At 47.8% G+C, this 24,924-nt stretch overlaps 1 protein-coding gene across 4 annotated transcripts in view; it reads right to left on the bottom strand.

Moving 5' to 3' along the window:
- Oct-TyrR (Octopamine-Tyramine receptor) overlaps nt 1-24,924 on the bottom strand; it is a 167,482-nt gene continuing 142,558 nt past the window's right edge. For all 4 annotated transcript variants that reach the window (XM_033467076.2, XM_033467078.2, XM_033467077.2 and 1 more), the window contains one exon: nt 1-24,147. In XM_033467076.2, the coding sequence (XP_033322967.1) occupies nt 22,922-24,136 (1,215 nt within the window). In that variant the 5' untranslated portion in view covers nt 24,137-24,147 and the 3' untranslated portion in view covers nt 1-22,921. The remainder of the gene's footprint in view (nt 24,148-24,924) is intronic.

Here is a 24,924-nt window from a genome sequence, read left to right as displayed (position 1 = left end):
AAGGGTTTCCACATTTTACTGGTACCATTTCGTACGTATATGTATATGCATATATAGAGTCTAGATAGATATAGATATATTTCTGGTTGATGTCGTTTGTTTGTTTTATTTCTTTCTCACATATCACTCGCAGCAGGCGCGCGCTCGCACGAAACTCGGAAACGGGGGCTCGGCTCGAAGGACAACCGACACGTACAACAATCGTTTTCTCTCGCTGGCCGCGGTCCGAGCCGACCGAGATGCCCCGCTTACAATCGATGCCCGTCGCTCGACGATATTCGATTAACCGATTAACGAACGGCGGCGGCGTCTCCTCCCGCCGACCGCGCGTAATTCTGGGCTTCGCGGGATTCTCTTCGCCGCACTCGCCGCGCGAATGTCTTCTCGCTCGAGCGTTCGCGCGTTCCGTGGTCACCGTCGCCGAGGTGCCCCGACACTGAACGGTCCGCCCCTGAAGCGGATTTCCGGATTTCCGCGTCGGAAATCGGAGCTACAAGAACGATTTAGAAATCTCTTCACCGAGGAGAGCCGGCCTCCGGCTACCTCGTAACACTGTTATAGTCTCTGTATCGTTTAAACTAACGCACAAGTCTTATTTAATCAGAAGACACGCACACTCTCTTTCTCTCTCTCTCGCACGCATTCTCTCTCTTTCTCCCTATTTTTCTCTCTCACTCCGCTCGCGATCGCTCAAAATCTCAGGCTTCAGCTTCGCGAAGGATCTCATCCTTCCACGCTCGTTCTCAACCCTCTCGCGCCCAATCGATCGCATTCGCATCGCGAATCTCCGCGCAAACATTTTCGTAAGAAAGTCGAAGGTTCTCGGTTCAGATATCTTTGCGTTCCGACGCGAGTCGGAGATCGAATGCTACTACAACGTTTCGTAAAAGTCGACGCGAAAGGGTCGAGCGAATGCCTCGTCGATTCAAAGTGTAATTAGGATCGCTCGATTCGACCCTTAAGCGGCACATTATTCGACCGTAATCAGCGTTTAATTAACCAGCGCGCAATTGTTCGTGGATCCGGAAGAGGTGATCCTTTATCGTCGTTCGCCGCGGACGTGATGTGTACGTAGAAAATTAATTCTCGCTCTCGCACGATCCTCCTCCTCGATCTCTTCCAACGAACGAACACAGCCAAACGATCGAGATACAAATTGAAAGTTTCGTAAAATACCGTGTCGCGTTCCCGACGTCCAGGAAGAAAGACTACGAGCCGACGAAACGAGTTCGCCTAATCGATGCTGGCGACCGTGTAGTCAACCCCTCGACGCCGGCACCCCGTACAAGGAAATCTAATTGTGCCCAAAATAATTGATTACAATTATCACAACGATAAACGATGCCTTATAATTTTTGTATCGATACATCCGCAGGATAACAAGGATATGTTGATGTTGTAAAATTAACGTCGCAACGATAACGCCGTTAGGATTACCGCGCGATTGTTCATGATCACCGACTCGTCCGGTCGGACGGTCTGCGATCGAACGATTTATCAATCCGCGACTCGTCGCCCGGAAAACAGCGGAAACAATTAGTTCCGGGGACGAGAGTGGCCCACTTAAGCTTTTAGGCACGACACGCCACTATAGTGGCTTTCGCGGATGTCATCTTTCAGAACGACACGCCACTATAGTGGCTTTCGCGGATGTCATCTCTCTGGACGACGCGCCACTATAGTGGCTTGCTCTGGTAGCTCACTCGCTCATCGTTCGAACCAAATAATCGTCTTCATACGCATTGTTTCACACTTCTTTTGTCTTCGCATCGATTTACAACAGTCTACAGGGTGTCCCAAAAATGTCTCGCAATCCGGAAATGGCGGGTTCCTCGGATCATTTGAAGCAACTTCTTCCTTTACAAAAATTTTCTCCGAGGCACCGTTAACGAGTTATCAACGAAAAACAGTGACCAATAAGAATCGAGTACGGCTGACGCGAGGCGGTCCAGCCAACCAGCGCGCGAAGCCCAGTTCCGCTCATTGGCTCGATCGCCTCGCGCCAGCCGAGCTCGCCTCTCATTGGTCACTGTTTTTCGTTAATAACTCGTTAACGGTGCCTCGGAGAACATTTTTGTAAAGGAAAAAGTTGCTTCAAATGGCCCGAGGAACCCGTCACTTTTGGATTGCGAGACATATTTGGGACACCCTGTATATACAGTATCGGACTCTGTACAGTACACATTAGACTCTGCCGTTCAGATAAATAGCCTCGCGCAGAATTCAGCCGTACCTAAAAGGTTAAGGGTTGCGAACAGGGGTTTCGGAAAAAAAATCGCGGCAAGTCCGAGCCGGTGGAACTTGGCCCGTGAAAGTAACAATCGCGTTGGCGCGGGCGCAGGAAACCGGGCTTGTTGATTGCTCGAGTGTGTTCCGAGCGATGGCTGATTGATTTCCATAATTGGAATGCGGCTGCAGCGGATGGAAATTTCTTTGTGTCCGTGTATTAATGAATGGCGTTCGACGTGTCCGAGCGAACTGGTATTCGCCGGGAATTTATTAACGGGTTTTCCGCGGACCCGGATTCCCGCGGCCGATGAATGCCGGCGAGATCGGCCGGTCGCGCTTTCGAAAATTCGGACAAACTTTCGATCGCGAACGAGCGCGACGGCGCCGGCCGTCGCCGATTTTATCGGCCCGGTTATATTTTGTTCCGTCGATGAAAATATACATTTTCCACCGTCGGACCGGCGAGTTCCGCTCGTCAAGATTCGACGATCCGATCGAGGCGGGCGCCTTCGATCCTCGATAGAGCTTGCAAGCTCCTCGGATCCTTCGATCGATCGCAGCGACGCGCCGACGAAATTACGCGGGACTGGTCTCCTACACCAGGGGTGTCAAACTCGCGGCCCGAGATGAACATTTTTGATGTCAAGTATCAGGACGCAAACAATAATTTAACTTTATATATGTTTATTACAATAAAATAAAAATATTATATATTATTCTATATATAATATAGATTATATTATATAATATAATCGACGTAATCGATTATTATATAATAATTAATAATAATAATTAATATATAATTAATATAATAATAATAATAATAATAATAATAATATTATCGGCCGGATAATAATATATATAATATATTATTATATATATATTATATTATATATATTAATATTATAATATAATATATTATTATTAATTATATATAATTATTATTATATATTTATCAAAATAAAAATATTTGTTTCTATGAACATTGATTTTGTTTTTTGCGGCCCACCTGAAGCATTGTTTATTTATTATTATGGCCCAAGTTAACTTTTGAGTTTGACACCCCTGTCCTACGCGATCGTGCCTAACACAAATAATCTCGCTCGCTCTCTCTCCCCTCGAAGTCTCGCGGAATTGTTTCGCTGGCGCGTCGCGATCGAACGGATAGTTTCTCCTCGATCGGCTCACAAAAGTCTCCCTCTGTTTGGTCTCCCAATAGTTAGCCGCGATCAAAGCGAACAGGGCTCGCGAATCCGTGAAATTAAAGGCGAATATCGTTTGTTCTCGCGTGGAACTTTCGTGGGCCCCCCTCGCTTTGCTGCATCGTGTTTGCGGAAAGCGACGCGGTTTTCGCGATCGACCGCGCGCAATTTCGGAACAGAGAGAGCGGGGAACGGTTCTTCTTACGCGCGTAAGAAAATAAGCAGACCGTGGATCGTTGCGCGCGAGTACGCGGTTTTATAAAAACCAGAATAAAGGAAGGGAATTCCTATTCGCCGTCCTCCTCGTTCTTAATCCGTTTTAATCTAAGAGCTCGCCCGTGTTTCGCGAGCTTACGGACGTCGTCGCGTTAAAAGTCCGCACGTAGGTCCGCGCGTAACAAACCTAACGAAATGATCGCCGGGCGGAGGCTGCGCCTCGGCAACGTTTCGCACTTAATAATTAATTAACGGAGTTACATTTCTTTGAGAAAGGCAAAATAGAAGAAGGAAAAAAGAACGGCCCTCGCTGAATAGCCGGCGTACCTTTGTATAAATCCCCATTTCCATAGAGGCACATGGTCTCGTCGGCACCGTAATTCTGTAATCTCTTTTCATGTAAACGACCTGTCGCGTTTCGCGGGTCTCTCTACGCGCGCCGCGGCTGCACTGAAATCCGCAGCCTAGCAACAAACGTAACAAAATTATCACCCGACGGAGATTCCGCGTCGGGTCGACAACGTGTCACGCCGAGCAATTAACAAAACAAAGTTACATTTCCCGAAAAAAAAAGACGCAAACAAGTGTCGCTCGACGCTCGCTACAATTGTTGAATGCGCCGTGGCACCGTGTCTCGCGCTTTCTTCTTTCACAGGTGTTTGCGAGAAGAAAGATCACACGTTCTCTCTCTCTCTCTCTCTCTCTCTATTTATCTCTATCTCTCTCGCGCTCTCTTTCTATCGTTTTCTCGAATCGAAAAAGGTTTTCAAAATTGAAAAACCGGGCTTGCCCCGGAAAATTCATGCAGCGAAATGTGTTGTGTGTGTGTGTGTGTGTTGTTTATGTGCGCGTGTTTGATGTCCCGCGTGTCGCGTTTATACGTGTGTGTACGTGCGTGTACATGTTAACGTATAAATTCATTGGAGGGGGTTGCTCTCTGCGCGATATAGGTCGCGAGACTCGAGCCCCAGTATTGCTATACTTGTAAATCACAACCATCGGAGTATTTAATTTAATAACTACACGTGTGTATATATATATTTATATATATAGATATTTTTGTTTGTTTGTTTGCTTGCTTGCTTGCTTGTTTATTTGTTTGTTTGTTTGTTCGTCTGGTTGCTTGTTTGTTTGTTTGGCTGTTTGTTTGTTCGATACATACGTTACGCGTACTCTAGCATAGTGTTTCTCTGGATCGGGCGACCAGGCCCAACGTACACAGTGTGTGTGTGTGTTTTCCCATTTTTACACGAGATCCACGGAGGATCCCGCGGATCTAGATCGCGACGCTCGAGACGCCGCGCGAACGTAGAAAAAACGCGAGGAATCCGCGGATAAGGGTGCCTGGGGAATTTTCCAAAAATATTTTCTCCGTCAACGTTCCGCCGGTGCTCCGTGGAATTCCCGGGCAAAATCATACTTTCGCACCGCGGTCGAATTCGAACGGCTCGAGATAACATTCGAAATCTGTGCCGTCGACAAATGCATATGTGAGCCGTTTATTTTGAAAGTGGCCCAAGTCCATTTATTTGAAAATTCAGATATTTAAGGTTTTCATGTTTTAATAAATTTAACAATATTGCTAATCGATAACATGGCGGTATAATGTTTTTGTGTTCCTAAGGGCCACTGCGTTCTTTCAGCTTTGCTGGCATGAAATTATATGTATAACGTAGAAATGTGAATATGTAAAATATATAGAATATATATATATATATATATATATATATATATAAAAGAATATATAAAATGATGTGAATATATATAATATAAATATATAATAATATAATATAATAAATGTTTTTGAAAAATGACTTAGGCCACTTTCAAAATAAACGGCTCATATATGTCGTTTATTTTGTTGCGCACTTTAACACCGGACTACCGGACGACCCGGTACGATTTTCGTTTCGTTCGCAATTCTTGAAATTATAAAAAACGTTTATATACCTTAAGGAAATATTTTAATGAAAATATAAAAATATTTTAACGAAAATCTCACAATCGCGCTGCGATTTCTGTCGCGATTACGTCGATAATATATACCTCTTCGTTTTTAACGATTTCTCTGATCGAACGAGATCATTTCTGCGTCTTGTATGTCTCGATTTACTTCCAAAAAATCAAATTCTCCTTTTCGTTTTAACAACGTTGTTCCGTAGATTATGTACGATATCTTCACCGCGAGTCTGATTCGTTGTTATACCGCGACGGATAAAAGCAGTTTTCTACGTAAAAAATGAGTCGAGTTCTTCTCTAAATAATTTTAACAGGTTGAGAATGTTTCGAATAACGGTAAATCCTCTCGAATTTTCCTTCAGCTTGTAAACAAAAATGTGGACAATTTAAGAAGAAGAGATACGATTATTCGAGCTTCGCGGATCATTTTTATAGTCGCCGATTGCCAACTACAACAATCGATTGCCAACCGATTGCCAACAGCAAAAAGTCGTTGTAAAATAAAAGGAAATATAAAAACGCTACGAACAGTCGCCGATTAATCAACAATCGCTCGAATAATCTCTTCCGCCCAAATTGTCCATTTTTGTCCGCAAGCCGAATTAGGGAGAACTCGCTTCTACTCGTTTTTGCCGTAAACGCGCGAAATCCGCGGTCTAGTCACCGGCGTTCTCTTCTTCCGTCGCTTCCATAAAGATAACGCGTTCGAGAACGTTGACGAACAAAGGACGCGCGGGTGGAGGGACGATCTCGAACAGAAAAGTATACGAAGGGGGACGACTGCGCGTTTTTGCCTCGAGATCCGCGAGAGTCCTCATCGCGGAATCAAGCCCTGCCGATGCGGATGCGGTAGTGTAGCGTTTAATGTAATATATCATGTAGTACAATAATATATCTACGCACTCCCGAGCCTCCTGTCCAAGAAGGCCCGTGAAGGTCGCGTGTCGCGGAGGTTCGAGCGCGCGACCTCTTCTGCCCCTCGGGGAATCAACACAATATTTCCTTCCGATCAATTTCGCTGGCGCGCGGGAATACGCGGGGGAGCGGGTTGCTCGGGGTTGGAGATGCAAGAGCATTCGACGGCATTGGAAAATATAGGGATTCTCTCCGGTGGACACCGCGCGTCGCCCGGATCTCTGCTCCCTTAACGCTTCCGAGCGGACGAAACGACTCGTTCCAAATTCTTTGCCAAAAATACCTCCGGCAGATGCGATCGGCGGCATCGATTTCGCGATCGTTGCTCAGCCATTTCGTTTCTATCTACCGACTCGTCTCGGTGGACGCGTCCTGGACAACAAATTGTAGCATCGTCCGTTCGCCGGAGAAGAAACGATCGACGAAGAACGCAGCCCTCGGTTTCTCTCCAGCCGCTGTTAAGGCTGTCCGAATAATTTTTGTAAATTCTCAGCCTTTCCGTTGTTTCCAATGCAACGGCTGTTTGTTATATTTTTAATTGCCGGAAGTCGAAATACGGTAATGTCTCCCTTACCGACGCTCAGATTGTCCACAAGAATGGACAATTTGGGAAGAGGGCTCGTTTTTATAATTGTTGACAATTTATAACTATTAGGTTGGGGAATAAGTTCGTAGCGTTTTTATATTTTCTTTTATTTTACAACGATCTTTTGCTGTTCGACAAAGTGTATAATATTCGTTCGATAGAGCTCTTTCTGCTCTACAAAACTGTGCTAATCGTCTTTTTGAGTAATTTAATGCTTTATTACTTTCGAGGCTTAGAAATGGAATATCCAGAAGGTAAAAAGCAACGTTTTCGACACCTTCTCTTCTTCGCTTTTCGTCGAGGCCAAAAAGCTGCCGGAGCAGCCCGGGACATTTGCAACGTATACGAGAAGGTGTCGTAGGCGAGTCTACAGCACGGAAATGGTTTGCGAAGTTCAAAAATGGCGATTTTGACGTCGACGACGCGCCCCGTAGCGGAAGACCTTCCGAATTCGACGAGGAGCGTCTCGAAGCACTTTTGAAGGAGGACGGTCACCGAACGAGTCGTGAATTGGCCGAAAAAATGAACTGCGATCATAAAACGATCCTCGATTATCTTCGTTCAATGGGATTTGCCGAGAAATTGGGAGCCTGGGTGCCTCGCGAGCTTAACGAGAACAACAAAGAAAATCGTCTTTGATAAAAACGCTACGAACTTATTCCCCAACCCAATATAAATAGATAATTTGGAAAAAGGAGATACGATTATTCGAGCTTTGCGGCTCGTTTTTATAATCGTTGACAATTTATAACTATAAATGGACAATTTGGGAAGAGGAGATACGATTATCCGAGCTTCGCGGCTCGTTTTTATAATCGTTGACAATTTATAACTACAAAAACGAGCCGCAAGGCTCGAATAATCGTAACTCCTCTCCCCAAATTGTCCAGTTTTGTGGACAATCTGGGAATCCATTTTTGCGTCAATTAGAGAGACATTGCTGTACTCTGGGCCAAAATAACCCGGCGACCGTGTCGCGAGGTTTAAAGACGCGAGACGATAGAAAGAACGAGCAATGTATCTCCGAGTCGTTGTTACATATCTACACGGGCAAATCGTGTGCACACGCAATTACCGGAATGCGCAGCTTTAACGACGTTAAATATCAACATTCCTCCTGAAACGTGCAGTCAAAAAGTCCGAGCGTCCGAGCGTTTCTATTTCCTGCGGAGTGTTTATCAGGGAAACGAGTCGAGTCGTTGAAGATATTACGGTTCCGCGGTTCAAATTCCGCGAGCTTGAATTTTCCCTCCCCCATTATTGCATCGGTGTAATGAAAATAATAGTAACGACTCGGCGAACGGAGTTTCCGCGGTGTGCTTGACACTCGGTGTCCCGCAAACCAGCGGCAACAGCTTCGCGCGAGAAGTTTCGCCCGTGCCCGGCACGGAGCAACGAATACCGCATGCATAATGAACCTGGAAGCCATTTTGGGGCCGACGAAACGACGTTGCCGCGGTCTTCGTTGTACGGACCCGTTTGTAACGCTCATTGTTCCACGGCTCCTCGAGCGTAACAATGCCCGGCGTCATTATAATAAGCTGATCGGCCGCCGAGGGTAGCGGCGAAAAGATTAAGCAAAAACTGCCGGAGTCTTTGCGGGTCGAGTAATTGCGCGCAGTCGGTACTCCGGGGACTTTAATTAGATTCGGCGGGGCAGGGGCCAAGAGGAGGAGGATGGGGGGAGGCGGACGGAGGCCGACCGTCTCTCTAATCGATTCGAAATCTCGATCAAAGGACATCGACCGACAGTTTGATTCTCCGTTCGCGTCGCGGACGAGGAAAAAAAACGTCGACGACGAGCCGCGCATCGGCACCGCTTACGCAAACGAAGCGCGAGCAGCCGTTGGAAAAACAGCCGGTGAAAACGGGAGACGATCCGGAAAACTGTTGGAAAAACTGGGCCAAACAGTCACGTGCTCCGGCGAATCGAAGAATCTACAGGCGGTCGTCCGTTCGATTTCCGGGACACGCTGGTGTGGGTTTAGACGTCGAGTGGCCGTTCCGGGTCATCCCGGAATCCCGGTCGCAGGCCATCTACTATCCTCTCCGTCCCGGGAAACACGCGAGCTCTTAGACGAATCCGCCGCGTCACCGTTTTATAGGGTTCGCACGACGACGCGAAATTATTTGCGACGATCATGACTCGCGATTAGTTCGTATCGCGATATAGCTTGAAAACAGCGAAATAAAGGTGGAACCTCGTTCGTTCGAATCGAGCAAGAAGACGAGAATAAACGGACAATGGAACAGCTGCTTAGTGGGAACGGTAAAATTACGCGTCATCCGACGGTGTATGCAATTTATAGTTAACGACTTCTCGGTGAATTGTTCAATGGGAATAGCAATTTCACTCGTGTAGCAACAAGTAACGTAATCTAATGATTTTGTTTTGGAATGTCAGAAAAAAAGGAGAATCTCAGGATTCCTCTTAGAGTAGCACACTGATCGAAAATCTCACTAATAGTTAATAAAAATCTCACTGCCAGTTGAAAAACTGTGTTAGATTGATCTATTTAAACGTGAAACATTTTAGCTAATTAGGAATTTAGATATCGGTGGATTAGACAACGGAGGCTGGACTGCATTTCTTTGTGCAAAATAAAAATCGTCAAAGTTAATCGAGCGAGTTAGAGTCATGGTATAGCGTAAATCACATTTTCCTCATTGTGAGAAAGAACGAGTGTTATTGTTTATTAAAATGCGCGTCGTTTACCGACCAAATTTATTGTTACGATAATTTAGAGTTAAGCTAATCTATGGTAACCGTATAATTCGTTTAATTCATCGGTCAAAATATTCAAAAATGTGACGAAAATATGTCTTCTCTTTTAACACTTTCACCGCGCCAAAATTAAAATATTTCATTCAATTAAATAAAAATAGCGAAACTAACTTATATAGCATCGATTACTTCTTCAACGTTCGTACCTCTTGCAAATCTTAATAAAATGAAGCAATCATTTTTAATCTTTAGAAATTATAATAATATAATTTAGTAATTCTAATTTCCCATTCGGTCATCAATCGACCGAATTTAAAACGGGGAGATCTCCTCATTCGGTTGATTAAAGTGTTAATAATCGCAATAACTCGAGAATAAATACAGTCTAATAATATCAAAAGCTAATATCGTCACCGAAACGAACTGTCGAATTTCACGAGGAGGCGACAGTCCGTGATTCTTTGTTGACCGTTTGGCGAGCGTTTCTCTCGACGATGGGAGACGCGTGTCCCGGCCGCGGAAGTTGTCGGGCCCCGGCTCGGCGTCGGCCGGTGTCTTTCGAGGGCTCCTTAATTACTCGGCGCCGCGTAATTGCCCCGATGTCGCGGTGACGTCCTCGTTGGTTGGCCGACCGCCAGGTTTCCCTCGTCGATGGAAACTTCGTTCCGGCGGAAACGGCCGTGAAACGCGGCCTTCCGTGAAAATAAAAATCGTGTTTCGGCCCGATCCGCGTTCCTGTTCGCTGATCGTTCGCCGTGACACACGGTTCGATGCAACGTGCATTGTCCCGGAATTCGCTAACAGCCTTTTCCGCCGCTTTGGCACATTATTCGATGAAAAACGGGGCGCGTTAGTTGGGACGCCGGCGTCGACTGCTCTCAAATTCCTCTCCGACGCGATTATGCGGCGTGCGAGCGTCTCGCGTCTACAAAACAGGCCTCGGCGAAGCTATGATAACCGAGAGGACTCGATCGGATTCAGCCGAATCCAAAAATGAATCCAGCATCGAAAGAAAGAAGGCGGCTGATCCGTCTAAATTAACCCTTAGGGGACCAAAACTATTTATTTCCAGTTTACACACTGCCGAGTCCAGACTGTTTTTCAGAAGAAGAGAAATTCCTAACTGAAAATTTTTGTATCAAATATAGAGAAGAGATATTCGTTTTTTCAATAAAACTTCGTTGATATATTTTCATCGAAACGATCGTGCCTATTCTTCCAATGTTTCTGTTGAAAAAGAAACTTTAGCCTCGGACAAAAATTAATCTATAGTTTCCTTAGGACTGAGATTCGAAAATATCAGTTTACATTTCCGTCGGTTTCGTCAGCGCGCACCGACGGCGATGTAAACTGTATATTATAGACACCGCGATACATCATCGCCGGTGTCGTTAGAGCACATCGTGCTCCGACTGTTAGCGACCCCAGTATCGCGTATACAATGTAAAACGCGACGAATGTCCGTCTTTGATCGGTGGAGAAGACCGCACCAAAAAGAATATATAAGCAGGCGATTTTCAGTCGCCGGTCTCTCGGTTGAATTTGGTCGCTCGGTCATTTCGTGCATATACCTTCTCTCGAATAAAAGTAAAAATAAAACTTTTAAGAAAAAGAATTAATATCGTATTCATTTGAGAAATAATCCACGCCATAATCCCAATATTAATAAAACGCCGCGCTTCTATATTTCTATATCCGAGATAAGAGAAGATAGAAATATACGAATGTAGGGTTTTTCTGTTTCCCGTCAGTGCGTGCATTGGAATCAAGATTAATTTCTCGGAGCGTGAAAAAACGAGACCTAGGAACTTAGAATCCGCGATACAATTTAACACTTGAACCAATTTGTTTGTCCTCCTGTAATACTGTTCTTCGGGAACCCGGGTTCGATGTGACACGGTGTGAAAATTGCGACAATCCTTTTACAACGCTATGCGATATTCTCCTACGCGAGAATCAAACTTTTAAGAAAAAGAATTAATATCGTATTCATTTGAGAAATAATCCAAGCCATAATCCCAATAGTTTCCTGCCAGATTTTACGGTTTTATCGATTTCTGTCGCGTGAATGGCGGCGATGGACCGTTAAGAATTAAAGACTCGACCGAGTCCAGTTAAGTCGAAAGAAAGAAGGCAACCGATGTCTTGTATCGCTGTCCAGCTCGAGCAAATTTAGCAAACTACCCGCACCGAAGGCTCGTTCACGTTCGACGTTTCAAAGAAACGAAGGCGCCGTCGAATTAACAAGACAGTCGACGCGTGCGAAGGTTGTCCAGCCGTGAAAAATTTAGTAAGCCGATCGAACCCGAAGACTCGTCCGAGTGCGGACGAACCGAGAGAATCGGTTAACCGGCAGTCGATGTATCGAGTCCGGGAGGAATCGCTAACAAGAAAGAACGTAGGCTGGCATTCTTCGCGAATGGAATCGGCGATAAACAATGGGAGAACCGGGGACACAGATTTCCGCGGGAGCCTCGAAGAAGCGCGAACGAACTCGACGAAGATTGCGAAGAAATCGACCGAAACGAGAATTCAATTCCATCTCCCCCCTCCCGATCTAATTCTCGCGGATCTACGGTTCCCATCAACGGGGCGCTCTTATCGAATCGGTTCGCATCGCGATAGCACCCGAACGATTTACCAGCGCCACAACTCCATACCGAACCACGGTCGCAGCTCCAAGGAATCCGCTCGTCCTGGAACAGCTGGAAGAGGTTTCCGCCATTGTCGAGAAGCGTTCGTTCATCGAACGGTGCGCATTAACGAGCAATTACGAGGACAAACGATCGATCGGGTGGAACGTGTTCTGCCAGGTGCGCGAAGAAAAGACCCGGCTCGAACCTTCGAAGCGACGGATCTGTCGGAACGTCGACGAGCAAACGTAGGGTTCGCGCAGGGTCGGGTGGCTAACCGTCGGCCGAGGTTCCCTGGGGTTCCGGAAGGATATCGGGGCTGCGTAGGTTCGCCGTGGGAGCGCGGCTAAGTGGCCCGAACAGCCCTAATGACAGCTGAAACGCTGGGGCTCGGGCGACTAATTGGCCCGCCCTTAATCGACGATCGTTAGCTCTCGGGTCCGGAACTGGTCGGCCTATAAAAACGAACGGGCTCGATCGGAGGGAGGGAAGGGTCCGACGGGCCAAGGGGCGCACGCGGCGGTCCAGGTGCGCGCAGGTGTTTTACGATCGGTCCGGAGGAATCGTAAAGCTCGAATTCGAGGCGGCGCCGGGCGTAATATTCACAGCCGTGTTAACAGACTTGGCGCTCGTAAAAGAAACGGATCGCGTGGGCGGGGGCGAGTTTCGCTTTCTCGGAGAGGGGTGTGGGAAAAGGGGTGTTGGAAACGGGGAGGATAGAGGAAGACAGCCGAGGTCGGCTTTCACGTCCGCCTAAAACTATTCAAGCGTCGCGCGTGGTCCCCTTCTTGGACGGGAGCTCGCGCCGGGTTTGGACAGTGCCACGAATAAAGTAACGTTCTCATTTGTCTATCCTAATAATTAAAAATCTTGTGTTGCCCGTAGCACGGCTACGAACGTGTTCTCACAACCTTATCACAACCTTATTATAGAGTGCCCTGGTGGCGAGCTCGAGTTATTTTTTTCTTTTTCCCTCTTTTTGTTTCTGCGTATACCTAGCGCTTCCTCCACGCATTCTCTCTCTCTCTCTCTCTCTCTCTCTCTCTCTTGTTCTCGCACACACGCACACACACTCTGTCTCTCTCTCTCTCTTTCGTTTTCTTTCGCTCTCGCACTCTCACTCTGGCTCGACGGAATCCACGTGTTGCCACGCGATACGATATCTCTGCTCGAACGCGCTGTCGCGCCGTTTCTCGTCTTCCTTCTCTTCTCCGTTTCATCGTCGCACCTTCGTTCCCTCGTTGTCCCGTCCTCTTTCCCTGCGGTTTATTTACAGACAAGGGGAACGCCCGTCGCCTTGCGCCGCTCGTAAATCGGCGACGAGTCGCGTAAATCGTCGACCGAGTCGCGTGATTCGGCTCCGCGGGCTCCGACCGCGCCGAGAAACGAACGAGCGCGCCGACGATCGCGCGTAGAAATCTCTCGTTTCCGGTCTCTCCCGTTAGCCGATCCGAGAGATTACTTCGACGCGACCGTTCGCGACACTTCCGGAGAAAGTTTCGCAGCGTCCTGTCATCGGGCGTCGACGATCGCCGCGCGGAAAATCCAGCGCCGATACGGGATTACGTTTCGTTTCGGCGCACCGTTCGGTTCTCGTCGTTTTCCAGACACTTTCAGCGATCCGTCGCGTTAACGGAAGCACATTCCAGAGCGAGCGGAGAGCTCGCCGCGGTGCCGCGCGTTCGCAACCGTTTCCCGCAGCTAATTTCCAGCGAGCAGCACTCGAGACACAAAAGGCGCCGAAACCAATTACGCCGCGTTCGAAAGGATTGTTCTCGGTAATTTTTCACGGGGAAAGACCTCCAACGAGTCCATCGCCGGCGAAACTTTCCCCGCGGCCTTGTTCCCCTTGTTATTCGATTGTTCCGACGCGAGAAGGTCTCTGGAAGTTTACGAGCCCCCGTCGAAACGGAGCGAAGCCTCCTCGCACGCTCGGATCAACGTCGAAGACACTTCGACGAACGACGTGGAACGTCGAGCAGCGGTGAAATTGAATCTTCGGGTTTTCCTTCGCCCGGTGTCGCGGGAAAGAGGACGTCAGCCGACGGGAGAGGGTGTCCGACGACCGTCGAAACACCGTCGGTCTTCGCACGTTTCAACGATTCCTTCTTGGAAGGAGCCGGTCGAGGCTGTTATTTTTAAACCGGTGTTTACGGGACACCCTCTATATTTCCATGCACAAAGGCAGTCCGCCGCACATAGCTCTCCCTTCGGCCGCAATCTCCTCGCCGCGAGCTCGTGCACGCGTGCACCCCTCGTCGACGGCGCTCTCTTCGCGTCGCCGCACCTCTCCTCTCCTCTCCTCTCTTTCACTGTACACAGCGCTCTCGCCTCGACGCTCCGGAATTCTTTGTTATTAATATTCACAACCATAATATTTGCGATTGATAATGAATGGGCTGGATACCGTCCGCCGAGGCCTCACCCTCGTCATTCTTCGACGGATAACCCGAGATCGCTCCTCGAGAATCAACCCTTCCTCGGTCCTTCGACATCGTTCTCCGATAATCATTAACGCCGGCGCGAACAACGTTCGGTGCGAACAATTTTCTTCAACGACGTCGCAAAACGTTTCCGCGGCTTTTCTGCGGTCGAGGACCCCGCTAACTGCTACTCGACGATCTCGATATTGCGAGAAGGTTCGAAACGAAAGGGAACCGTCGCACAGCGCGATATTTTCGGCGCGATCTAGGAAGATTTGATTCCGGAATTTTTTGAACGTTTTTTCAGAAAAGTGTGTGTTCCAAAAAGATCAGTACAAGATGCAAAGAAATGTTTGAAAAGTAAAAATCATTGTAAATCAACGTTCCGAGCGATCGTAGTCGAATAAGTATTGAAAAAAATGAACAAGGAAAATAGTCATTGAGAATTAGGTCCCCTTAGATCAGGGGTGGCCAAAGCGTCGACCGCGTAGCTGTTCCTAGTCGCCAGCCTGTCCGATATTTTATCTACGTTTATTTTAAATTTAAACTTATCTTTGGCTTTCGATTACTATTTTTCTTATGATCGCTATAATTTAAGAAAAACAGGTCGCCCGTAGCGATCAAAAGTTTGGCCAGCCCTGCCTTGGATGATAGAAATAATGTCTCCCTTACTGACGCTCAGATTGCGCACAAAAATGGACGATTTAGGAAGAGGAGATACGATTGTTCGAGCTTTGCGGCTCGTTTTTATAATCGTTGACAATCGATAACCTTAAAAAACGAGCCAGAAGGCTCGAACAGTCGTACCTCCTTTTCCAAAATTGTCCATTTTTGTAGACAACCTGGGCGCCAATTAGAGAGACATCACTGTACAGTAATGTAATGTAAATTACTGTAAGTAATTTAGGAAGAGGAGATTATTCGAGCTTTGCGGCTCGTTTTTATAGTTGTTGACAATCGATAACCTACAAAAACGAGCCAGAAGGCTCGAACAGTCGTACCTCCTTTTTCAAAATTGTCCATTTTTGTAGACAACCTGAGCGTCAATTAGAGAGACATTAATGTAACCGGTTGAAACCGGCCGTCGATATTGCCAATGTTGCAAACAGTTGCAAATTTTGCAATTTGAGAATGTTTTCGTTTTCACCAAAAATTACAATTTAAATAGGCCGTGACCCAAAATACTGCCACTTCTCCACAACGAGTATGCTCGTCGAACCCAGGTACACTAATGTCTCCCTTACTGACGCACAGATTGTGCAGAACTGTATCGCGCTGTGCCTTGGACCAGACCGTTCGCGTCGGAAGCGTGGGCAGAACGCGTCAAAGACGAAGCCTTGACTCTGTTAGCACTGATCCTCGATGGATTGGCTGTGACCGTGAATCGTTTCGCGAAGTCTGCTCGCAGGGCGCGGAACGGAAAGAGGGTTGAGTCCTCGAGGCATCGGACAGCCGGCTTGAAACAAAACGTTCTTTCTCCCCGGGGCTCCTCGAGGAGAGAACGATCGAGCCGGGTCCTCGTCCGGAGTAGGGTAACCATCCCCATTGTTCCACGAATAAATCCCCGTCCGTTTCGAAGAGGACTGTCGTCGGGGCGTGACCACCCTCCGACGAAAGGTAGCAGCTCTTGGCCCAGGCGTAGACGCAACGCGCGCGGTACACCGTGGAGATCTAACTTCTAAAACGTCTTAACTGGAGTCTTGGTCGATTTCGTAGAAAATTTCCTATCCGTAAACGCGAGCGGATCGGCTCCGCTCGCGGGGCTGGCGGCGCGAACGTACACGTCCGCCGATCGTTCCGTCGACCGTCGGTTCTCCGTCGCTCTCTCGTTCGTCTTCGCTTTTCCGTACAATTTTCTTACGCAGCCGTTCGAGACCGAAATTGGAAGCATCTCGGTTGTCTGCGGTTCGATTATGAAATTATTCCCTAGGAGAAACTTGGGAAATTTTAACCACCGGTGTGGAATGATATTTGACCGTGAGTTCTAAACGTACGAAATAATGTCTCGGTTGAAATCGGTGTAAATTTGTATTAGGTGCGACAAGCGGGTCTACTTTGATCTCGAAAAAATTATTGAAAATATATGTAACAAAATTGGAGAAACTTGGGAAATTTTAACCATCGAATGGCAGGTCTGGAATGATATTTGACCACGAGTTCTAAACGTTCGAAGTGCCTAATGTCTCGGTTGAAATCATTGTAAATTTGTATTAGGTGCGATAAGCGGGTCTACTTTGATCTCGAAAAAATTAGTAAAAATATATGTAGCAAAATTGATGCTTAACACTATGCCGTTCGGTGGCACCACGCTGGTGAGATGTAAAAGCTATCTGTTGTATGCCGGTGGTACCGCTTTGATGCCATTTTAAAAAACTGATTTCATTTGAACTATATTTCTTAGGTGTTTAAAGGCAGCAAACTAACTATAGCATTGTGCTTATTTAACTAAGAATTAAGTACGAAAATTCTTGGATGACATATCTTAATTTTACGAATTTATATTACCGCCATCTTCGACATTTTGTTTAAAATCTAAAATTTCCAAGCTATTGTGCCGCCGTCAAACAAAAGAATCGTATCTAAGATCTGCGGACGGCATAGTGTTAATAGTATAAAAATATCGAGCCCTAAAAGTAACCAACGCGTGTTGCTCTGTAACTAGACTGCGGAAGTTTGTGCGAATGCATATTTTATAGAAACTAGTTTCACGATTTCAGGATCTCAAAAATGTATTCTGCACGTGCAATAAATTCTTCCCAATTTTCCTTCGGCTCGAAGACAAAAATGGACAATTTGGGAAGAAGAGATACGATTATTTCGAGCGGCTCATTTTTATAGTTGTCGATTGTCAACGATTATAAAAAAGAGACGCGAAGCTCGAATAATCTCCTCTTCCAAAATTGTCCATTATTGTTCACAAGCCGAACGAAATTTAGGGAGAATTTACAGTATCTCGCATATTCTGCGCTCGAGGTCGGATAGACGAACGTCTTTCACGCTGGGTTATCTCATTCCGTCTCATTCCTTTCATGAGATTAACAATATAACACAATCGGTCGTCTATTCGTTGCCGACGAACGCGACTCCGCGCCTCGCCTCGTCGCGCGAAACGCGCTCGTCTATTTTGCCCCTTGGGAAACAATTTCGATGTCGATATCGCGGTGTTGCAATTGTTGCCGAGACTGTTACCGCAGCGTGCTGCGGATTTAGTCACTTGTTTCCGGGCCACGAACACAGCACTTGCCTCGCGTATACATCTTGCGTGTATCTCGCGTATATCTTGCACATTCGCCGGATGCTGTACACAGCCGCGCAAACTTCCGCAGTTTATCGATAAGACGACTGCGATAATTTGGACCATTCAATCTCAGTTTCTACGAAAGAGTACTCTCTGCAAGTTCGGCAACTTTGACGCAAGACGACGCGAATCCGGGCGTTTCGACCGACTCGCTAGATTTATTGTTACTTAACCCTTAGCACTCCGAACTATTCTGGACGTTGGCTACCAGCTACTCGGCGCCACTTTTCGACAGAAACGGGCATTTACAGACCCTCGTATTATTTAGTATGATTTTGGAACTAACTAACATATTATAATGATATTGGACTTATATGAATTTGACTGAAATCGAGAAATTTGCAAAAAAATCAATATTTTATTTTTTATAATTTTGTTTTGTTGTTGCAATCGCTATCTATGCGTACTCTTTCTCTCGTCGCCTTGTTGCTTGGACGATATCACTATCACTGCTATCAAAACGATAGACTAACTGTAGAAAAAAACCTTCTACATATCTGTAATAACATTTCTAACATATCTGTATAAACGTCTATCTGGAGCTCATCTTCGCTACTACTTGTGTCATGAGACTCGTTCGTGTTTGATCGTTTTACCATTGTTCTAATGAAAAATATGAATAAATACATAGGTTGAAAATTTCTAATTGTTATTACTATAACTCGCAAGATGATATTTACCAAAGAAACTTTTACCAAACAATTTATTTACCAAGAGAAGAATCACTTTTCCGATTTTCTCACTCGTTAGATCTATCTATACCGCTCGACGCTTCAAACCAGACCGAGTTCAGCTTTGAAAATCTTTTCCTCCAGATTTTATGACTATAAATCTCGCTATACAGTGCGTGCTATGTTCGCATACCGATCTTTCTTCTACAAACTTGCCTTATTGCTCTTTTCAAGTGGCGTCTTTGAAGCGCTCGGACCGTCGTGAGCACGCCTCTCGCGTTCTCGTCAAAACTCGCTGACATTTCTTGTATATATCTTAGTAATTTTACTATATTTTGATTCGATTTCTTGTGCCATTTCAAGAGAAAACTTCAGGCAAACATGCATGTCCAAAAAAGTTGCGCTGAAATAACTCAATTCCCCGTAATCGCTAATAAACTTGAATGTCCCACGAGAGGGGACATCCGAGTGATGTGCTAGAATTACGATGTCCCACGAGAGGGGACAGCGGAGTGCAAAGGGTTAACACAAGCAGTAATACTAACTGGCCTGTACTGCTTCGCAAAACTGAGAAGACCGAACTTATTTAGAATTTGCAAAGTTTTCATTATAAAACTTGCTCCAATAATATAACTTATTCAAGCGTTTTTCACGGAAGAACTTCTCGGAACTTTGCAGAATTGCAAAATAAGACTCTTCGGTCACTTTGACCGCGGTAAAGAATTTTTAGCGTTAAACAATGCAATCGGGCCTGGCAAATGGTTGCCATGGAATCGTAAAACTTGCAATTGCAAAACGTCGAAACGTTTACTCGACGGTCGAAAACATTTTCCAGCCGATGCTCGTCTTTCGAACAGATTTCCAAGCGATTCCTGCGGAGAATCGGATACGAATTTCTCTCGTCTTCCGAGATGTTTCCATTGTCCGTCTTCGACGAGCGATCCTGCAGACACCGAATCCTGTGAAAAGCGGTTCGGCGAACCGGCCGGCGTTCGCAGAACCGACGGCGCACCGAACGGACCGTCGACGGTTTCCTCGGCGATGGAGAACCTCGAAGCTCGGTCCGGCGACCGAACGATCGACTTCCGGTCTCCCGCAGGCTCCCCGGTTCCCGTAATGGCGGCCGAAATTGGCCGGAGGGGGGACGGGGGGACGCGGAACGATCGCGCGGTTGCAGCTTCAATTTCCTCAAGATCCGCTATCCGTGCGCTTGTTTCCCCAGTCAGCCAGCAGGATTAATGGAGCAACTTTAATGAAACGGGGCTCGCGGCTGCCACTGCGAAATTAGACTATCGCGTCCCCCGTCGTCGCAGTTAATCTTTAACGCCTGACGAATTTGTAACCGGTCCCTCGCCTCGTCGAACCCGTCGCGCGTATTGTAGCGAAATACAGGCGCGCGCGCGAATTTTCCGCCGAAAACCGCCGGGAAAAAATGAGAGCCGGACAAAGGAGCTGCGAAGCGGCGGCGATCGCAGCGGCGCGAAATCCGTCGCGACTGGCGACACGCGTGGACGCGTCCGCGATGAAAAATGCCGACGCGGTTCTTCTTTTCTTGTTTTTTTTTCTTTACATTTTATTAATCCGTCTCGCCGCGCGTCGGATGCGCCGTCTCCGGTGCCGCGGCGCCCCGAAATAAAACGACACGCCGATGGAAAAGCAGCCGCGGAAGCCTCCGACGCGAGCCGGCTCGGATCTCCCATCGTGCCGGTTAAATGATCGATACTCCTTCTGCGGCGATCAATTGTCTACGCGCTCGGAAAGGCAACGATATCCGTCGGATGAAAAACTGCGTTTCCCCCGCGCTCGAGCCGCTCGATCGCCGAGCGAAAGCTTCGAACCGAGCAACAACTATAGATGGATTGTTTCATTTTTAACCGAGATTAACGCTAAGCCTGCCGAGTCCGAAAACTAGCTAACGCGTGTTACTTTATAACGATAAAACGCTGTATTTACCGCACGGTAAAAACTCTCGTATAACGCGGTTAAGCCTCGCCCGTCGCTCGCGTCAATTTGACACGGTTGTCACGGTCGCCGAAGAATTAATCTGTTCCGTAGATCGGTTTATTCGTTCCGAACACAGTGGAACGATCAACGTTAAACCTTGATATAACCTCGTCTTAGATTTTTATTATGTAACCGGTTAGTTGTGTATGGTTTTCGACGGTGTACTCGTTCGATCGCGAAATGTTGCGTTTCTTCGCGACGAGTATTCTCGACAAAATCGGCTAACTGGTTCAAAAGGATATTATATGATAGTCTGAAGACTATGATAGTCTTTATTAAATTGTGTATTTTATGAAAGCGTTGTCGATATTTGGACAAAATCTGAAGAAAAGCCTTTTCAAGGAATTTCAACAGCTAGCTAGCTGGGTTAACCCTTTGCAGTCGAAGCTATTTGAATTCGAAATCCAAAACATGATTTCCGATCTACAGTATTTCTATTTTATATAATTTATTGCGATTTGTGCATGTGAAATTGAACTTATTGGCAAGTACAATGGAATTTTAATAGCTTCTTTTAAATATAAACGAGTTCGATGCTTTCAGAATGATTTTGAAAAATAGTATACCAATTTCTAGTGGCGCCGCAGAGTCGCCATTCGAGTGCAAAGGGTTAATCGTTCATCGTTCCATCTTAGCTGTCCTTTATCGTTGTATCAATTCGATATCAAAGAAGTCGTTATACTGCAGAGAAGGGGACGGACGAGAGTTGTATATATATATATACAGTGATGTATCCCAAATTGACGCACAGATTGTCCACAAAAATGGACAATTTGGGGAAGAAGAGATACGATTATTAGAGTCTTGCAGCTCGTTCTTATAATTGTTGACAATCGGTAACTACAAAAACGTGGTTCGAATAATAATATCTCCTCGTCCCAAATTGTCCACTTTTGTTTTTAAGCTGAGCGTCAATTAAGGAGGTATTACTGTATGTCGCGCGCTGTAGTAAATTCTCTCTAATCGACGCTCAGCTTGTACGCAAAGATAGACAATTTAGAGAAAAGGAGACACGATTACGCGAGCCTTGCGGCTCGTTTTCATAGCAACCGATTGTCAACAACAATAAAAACAAGTCACAAGCCTCGCATAATCTAACCTCCTCTTCCCAAATTGTCCACTTTGGCCTCCAAACCGAAGATCAATTAAGGAGTTTCAGGTCTCAGGAATTCGCGTTACACGAGACTCAACCGTACAGCTTTTTCGACAACCTCGACGAAGATGACGCGCGAGATGAAAACAGAAAGGTGCCGAGCATCGTCGTTGTTTCATTACTCGTTAGATCGCGAAGCGCGCGATTAAGAAACGCGCGTCCGCGCCTTTTATTTCGACCACGGAAAGGAAAACGCGCGCGTAGAGCGCGGAGCCGGCGAGTGTTAATTATTCGCTGGAAGAATGCCGGCGAGTCCAACCATTCTTGGTCCGCCACACGGAGACCCCATTAAAGGAGTATCAATCATTCACGGCCACGGTAGAATTTCGAGACGATGGTTGCGCGGCTCGGAGACTCGAAAATTCAACGATCGTGCGGGTGGTACACCGGGCTTAATATCGCGGGGACCGATCGTTCCGGAGAAGGCTATGATCGATCGAGCCTCATCACCGTGCGGCGAAATTCACGTGGCGCGACCACGGTCTCGCCAGGATTTCCCGTCCTCCTGACGGAAAATAAACGCGCGAGCATGCGGACCGGGGCAGCGGAGTAGAGCGGCGCACAGAGAGGGCCGGGTTTCATTGAAATTCCCGGTAATTTGGTTTGGTGCGCTGGCCGTGGGAGCCCCGAAGACCGCTCGATCGTTCCGGCGACGGACATAAACTGGATATCGCGTCGGTGCGACCCCCCGATTCCCATGATTCCCATGATCCCCCGGATTCCCCCGATGCCAGAGGTCCGGCGAGGCGTCTCGCCGAGGAAGCTCGGTCGTAACCGGCGCCGAGCGACGCAACGAGAACGAGGAACAACAGAGTTTTCTAGCCACCGAGAGACACGGTTCTCGAGAGCGGCGTTCCCGAGGCAGGGAGCTGGCGAGAGCGATCCGAATCGACTGGCGGTTGGTTGTTCAGCGTATGCGCAGCAGCCTCCTGAAGGCTCTCCTGTAGTCGAGGTTGAAGATCGTGTAGATGAGCGGGTTCAGGGCGCTGTTCACGTAGCCGAGCCACGTGATGAAGTAGACCACGCGGTCGGACGGGCAGCAGGCCGGGCAGAACGGCACGATCACGTACATCAGGAAGAACGGCAGCCAGCAGACCACGAAGACGCCCATGATCACGCCGAGGGTCCTCGCGGCGCGTCTCTCCTTCGACAGGGAGATCCTCTGTCTCTCCTCGATGAACTGGTAGACCGTGGTGGTGGTGGGCGGTGCTCGGCTGCTGCCAGCCGTCCGCCTCGACGAGGAGGTCGTCGCGTGTCTTCTCTCCTCGCCTATCGTCACCTCGGTGGGCTCGTCGTCGATCAGCGAGGGTTTCGCGTGGGTCCGCGGCGTCGACTTCTCGTTATGATTGGTCTCCGAGCTGACGGACTCCTCGTTGTCGTCGGCCTCCCGGTGCCTGGTCGACTGGACGGCGCCCAGTCTGCTCTGTCTGGCGCGCTCCCGGAGCCTTCTCCTCGTGGCCAAGAAGATCTCGAGGTAGACAAGGCTCATCAGCAGCAGCGGTATGAAGAACGAGCCCAGCGACGAGTAGATCACGTAGCCCTGCCTCCTCGTCAGCTGACACGGCGTGCCGGGCTCCAGCTCCTCGGGCCAGTCGTTCCAGCCGGCCAACGGCGGCGAGCTGATCGCCCCCGAGAGGATCCACACGCCCGCGATCGTTCCCAGCACCCGCTTCAGGGTGCGTTTCTGCGCGTAGTTGATCGGATCGGTGATCGCCCAGTATCGGTCGAGCGCGATCGCGCACAGGTTCAGGATGCTCGCGGTGCAACAGAGAACGTCGCAGGTCAGCCACAGCTTGCACAGGTGGATCCCGAAGATCCATTTGCCGAGCAGCAGGTACGCGACGTTGAACGGCATCACGAGGATCGCCACCGCCAGGTCCGCCACCGCCAGAGACACGATGAAGAAGTTCTGCACGATCCTCAACGGCCGGTACGTGAACACGCTCAGGATCACCAGAGCGTTGCCGAGGACGGTCGCCAGCACCAGGAACCCGAGGGTCAAGGAAGCCGCCGCGGCCTCCCACACCGGCAAGTTCGAGCCCGTCTCCTCTTCCGGTGGACCGCAGCCGGTCACCTCGTAGTCCTCGGTCATCGTGCCCCCGGACTCGCCGCTAGAATTCATGTTGTCCGACCCTGGAACAATAGCCGTTCGTTAGCGAATCGATCCACCGCAGCCCACCAGCCTCCAGACGATCCGTCCCGGACGACGATGAATATCCTTGTAATTAAACGACCGCGACCCTGCAACTTCGGCTACCGAGAGCGCGGGACGCGGCCGACGATCGCTACCGATATCTCGAATTCGAAGCTCGGCTGCTTTCGTGATTAGCGAACGAGCGCGCGCGCGCGCGCGGATCCTTGGAAACGAGACGAAAGCGTCGGGAGAATTGCACGGTGGAAATAAGCTTTCATTCGAAAAGTAGTACGTCTTTCCGGTACGTCTTCGGCAATTGGTATCGACAGGCTGATTTCGTTACCGAGTTTCCTTTCGACTCGATTACCAGCTTTCCAGCAACGATTAGCATCGATTAAAGAATTTGAGAATTTAAGCGACGAAAGCGAGGTTCACGAGTTGTAATTTCGTTCCGAAGTCGACGATGTCGCGTCCGAAGTCGATTCACGAGCATGCAACGAATCCGTTGAATTCCGAGGGAAGAGATATAATCGCTCGGGTAGAATTAACGGATGTACAAAAGAAATGATTGCGACGGTATTCTAGAAACGGAACTTTTCTTTCCTTGCGAAAAGAACCACGCCACACAGCCGTCATCCTGAATCTCATGAATACAATAATGGTACCAAGAAAATGTTGTATCGATCCAATTCCTTTTATCGAAATCACTCACACACACCGACTCGGCCTTGCGCGCGAGTCGATCGCTGACGGAAAGAGTGACTGCCGGCGCGGAC

This window comes from Megalopta genalis, chromosome 7 (assembly GCF_051020955.1).
Source record: "Megalopta genalis isolate 19385.01 chromosome 7, iyMegGena1_principal, whole genome shotgun sequence".
Classification (NCBI taxonomy): Eukaryota; Metazoa; Arthropoda; class Insecta; order Hymenoptera; family Halictidae; genus Megalopta; species Megalopta genalis.
This window is presented reverse-complemented; position numbering and strand designations above follow the sequence as displayed.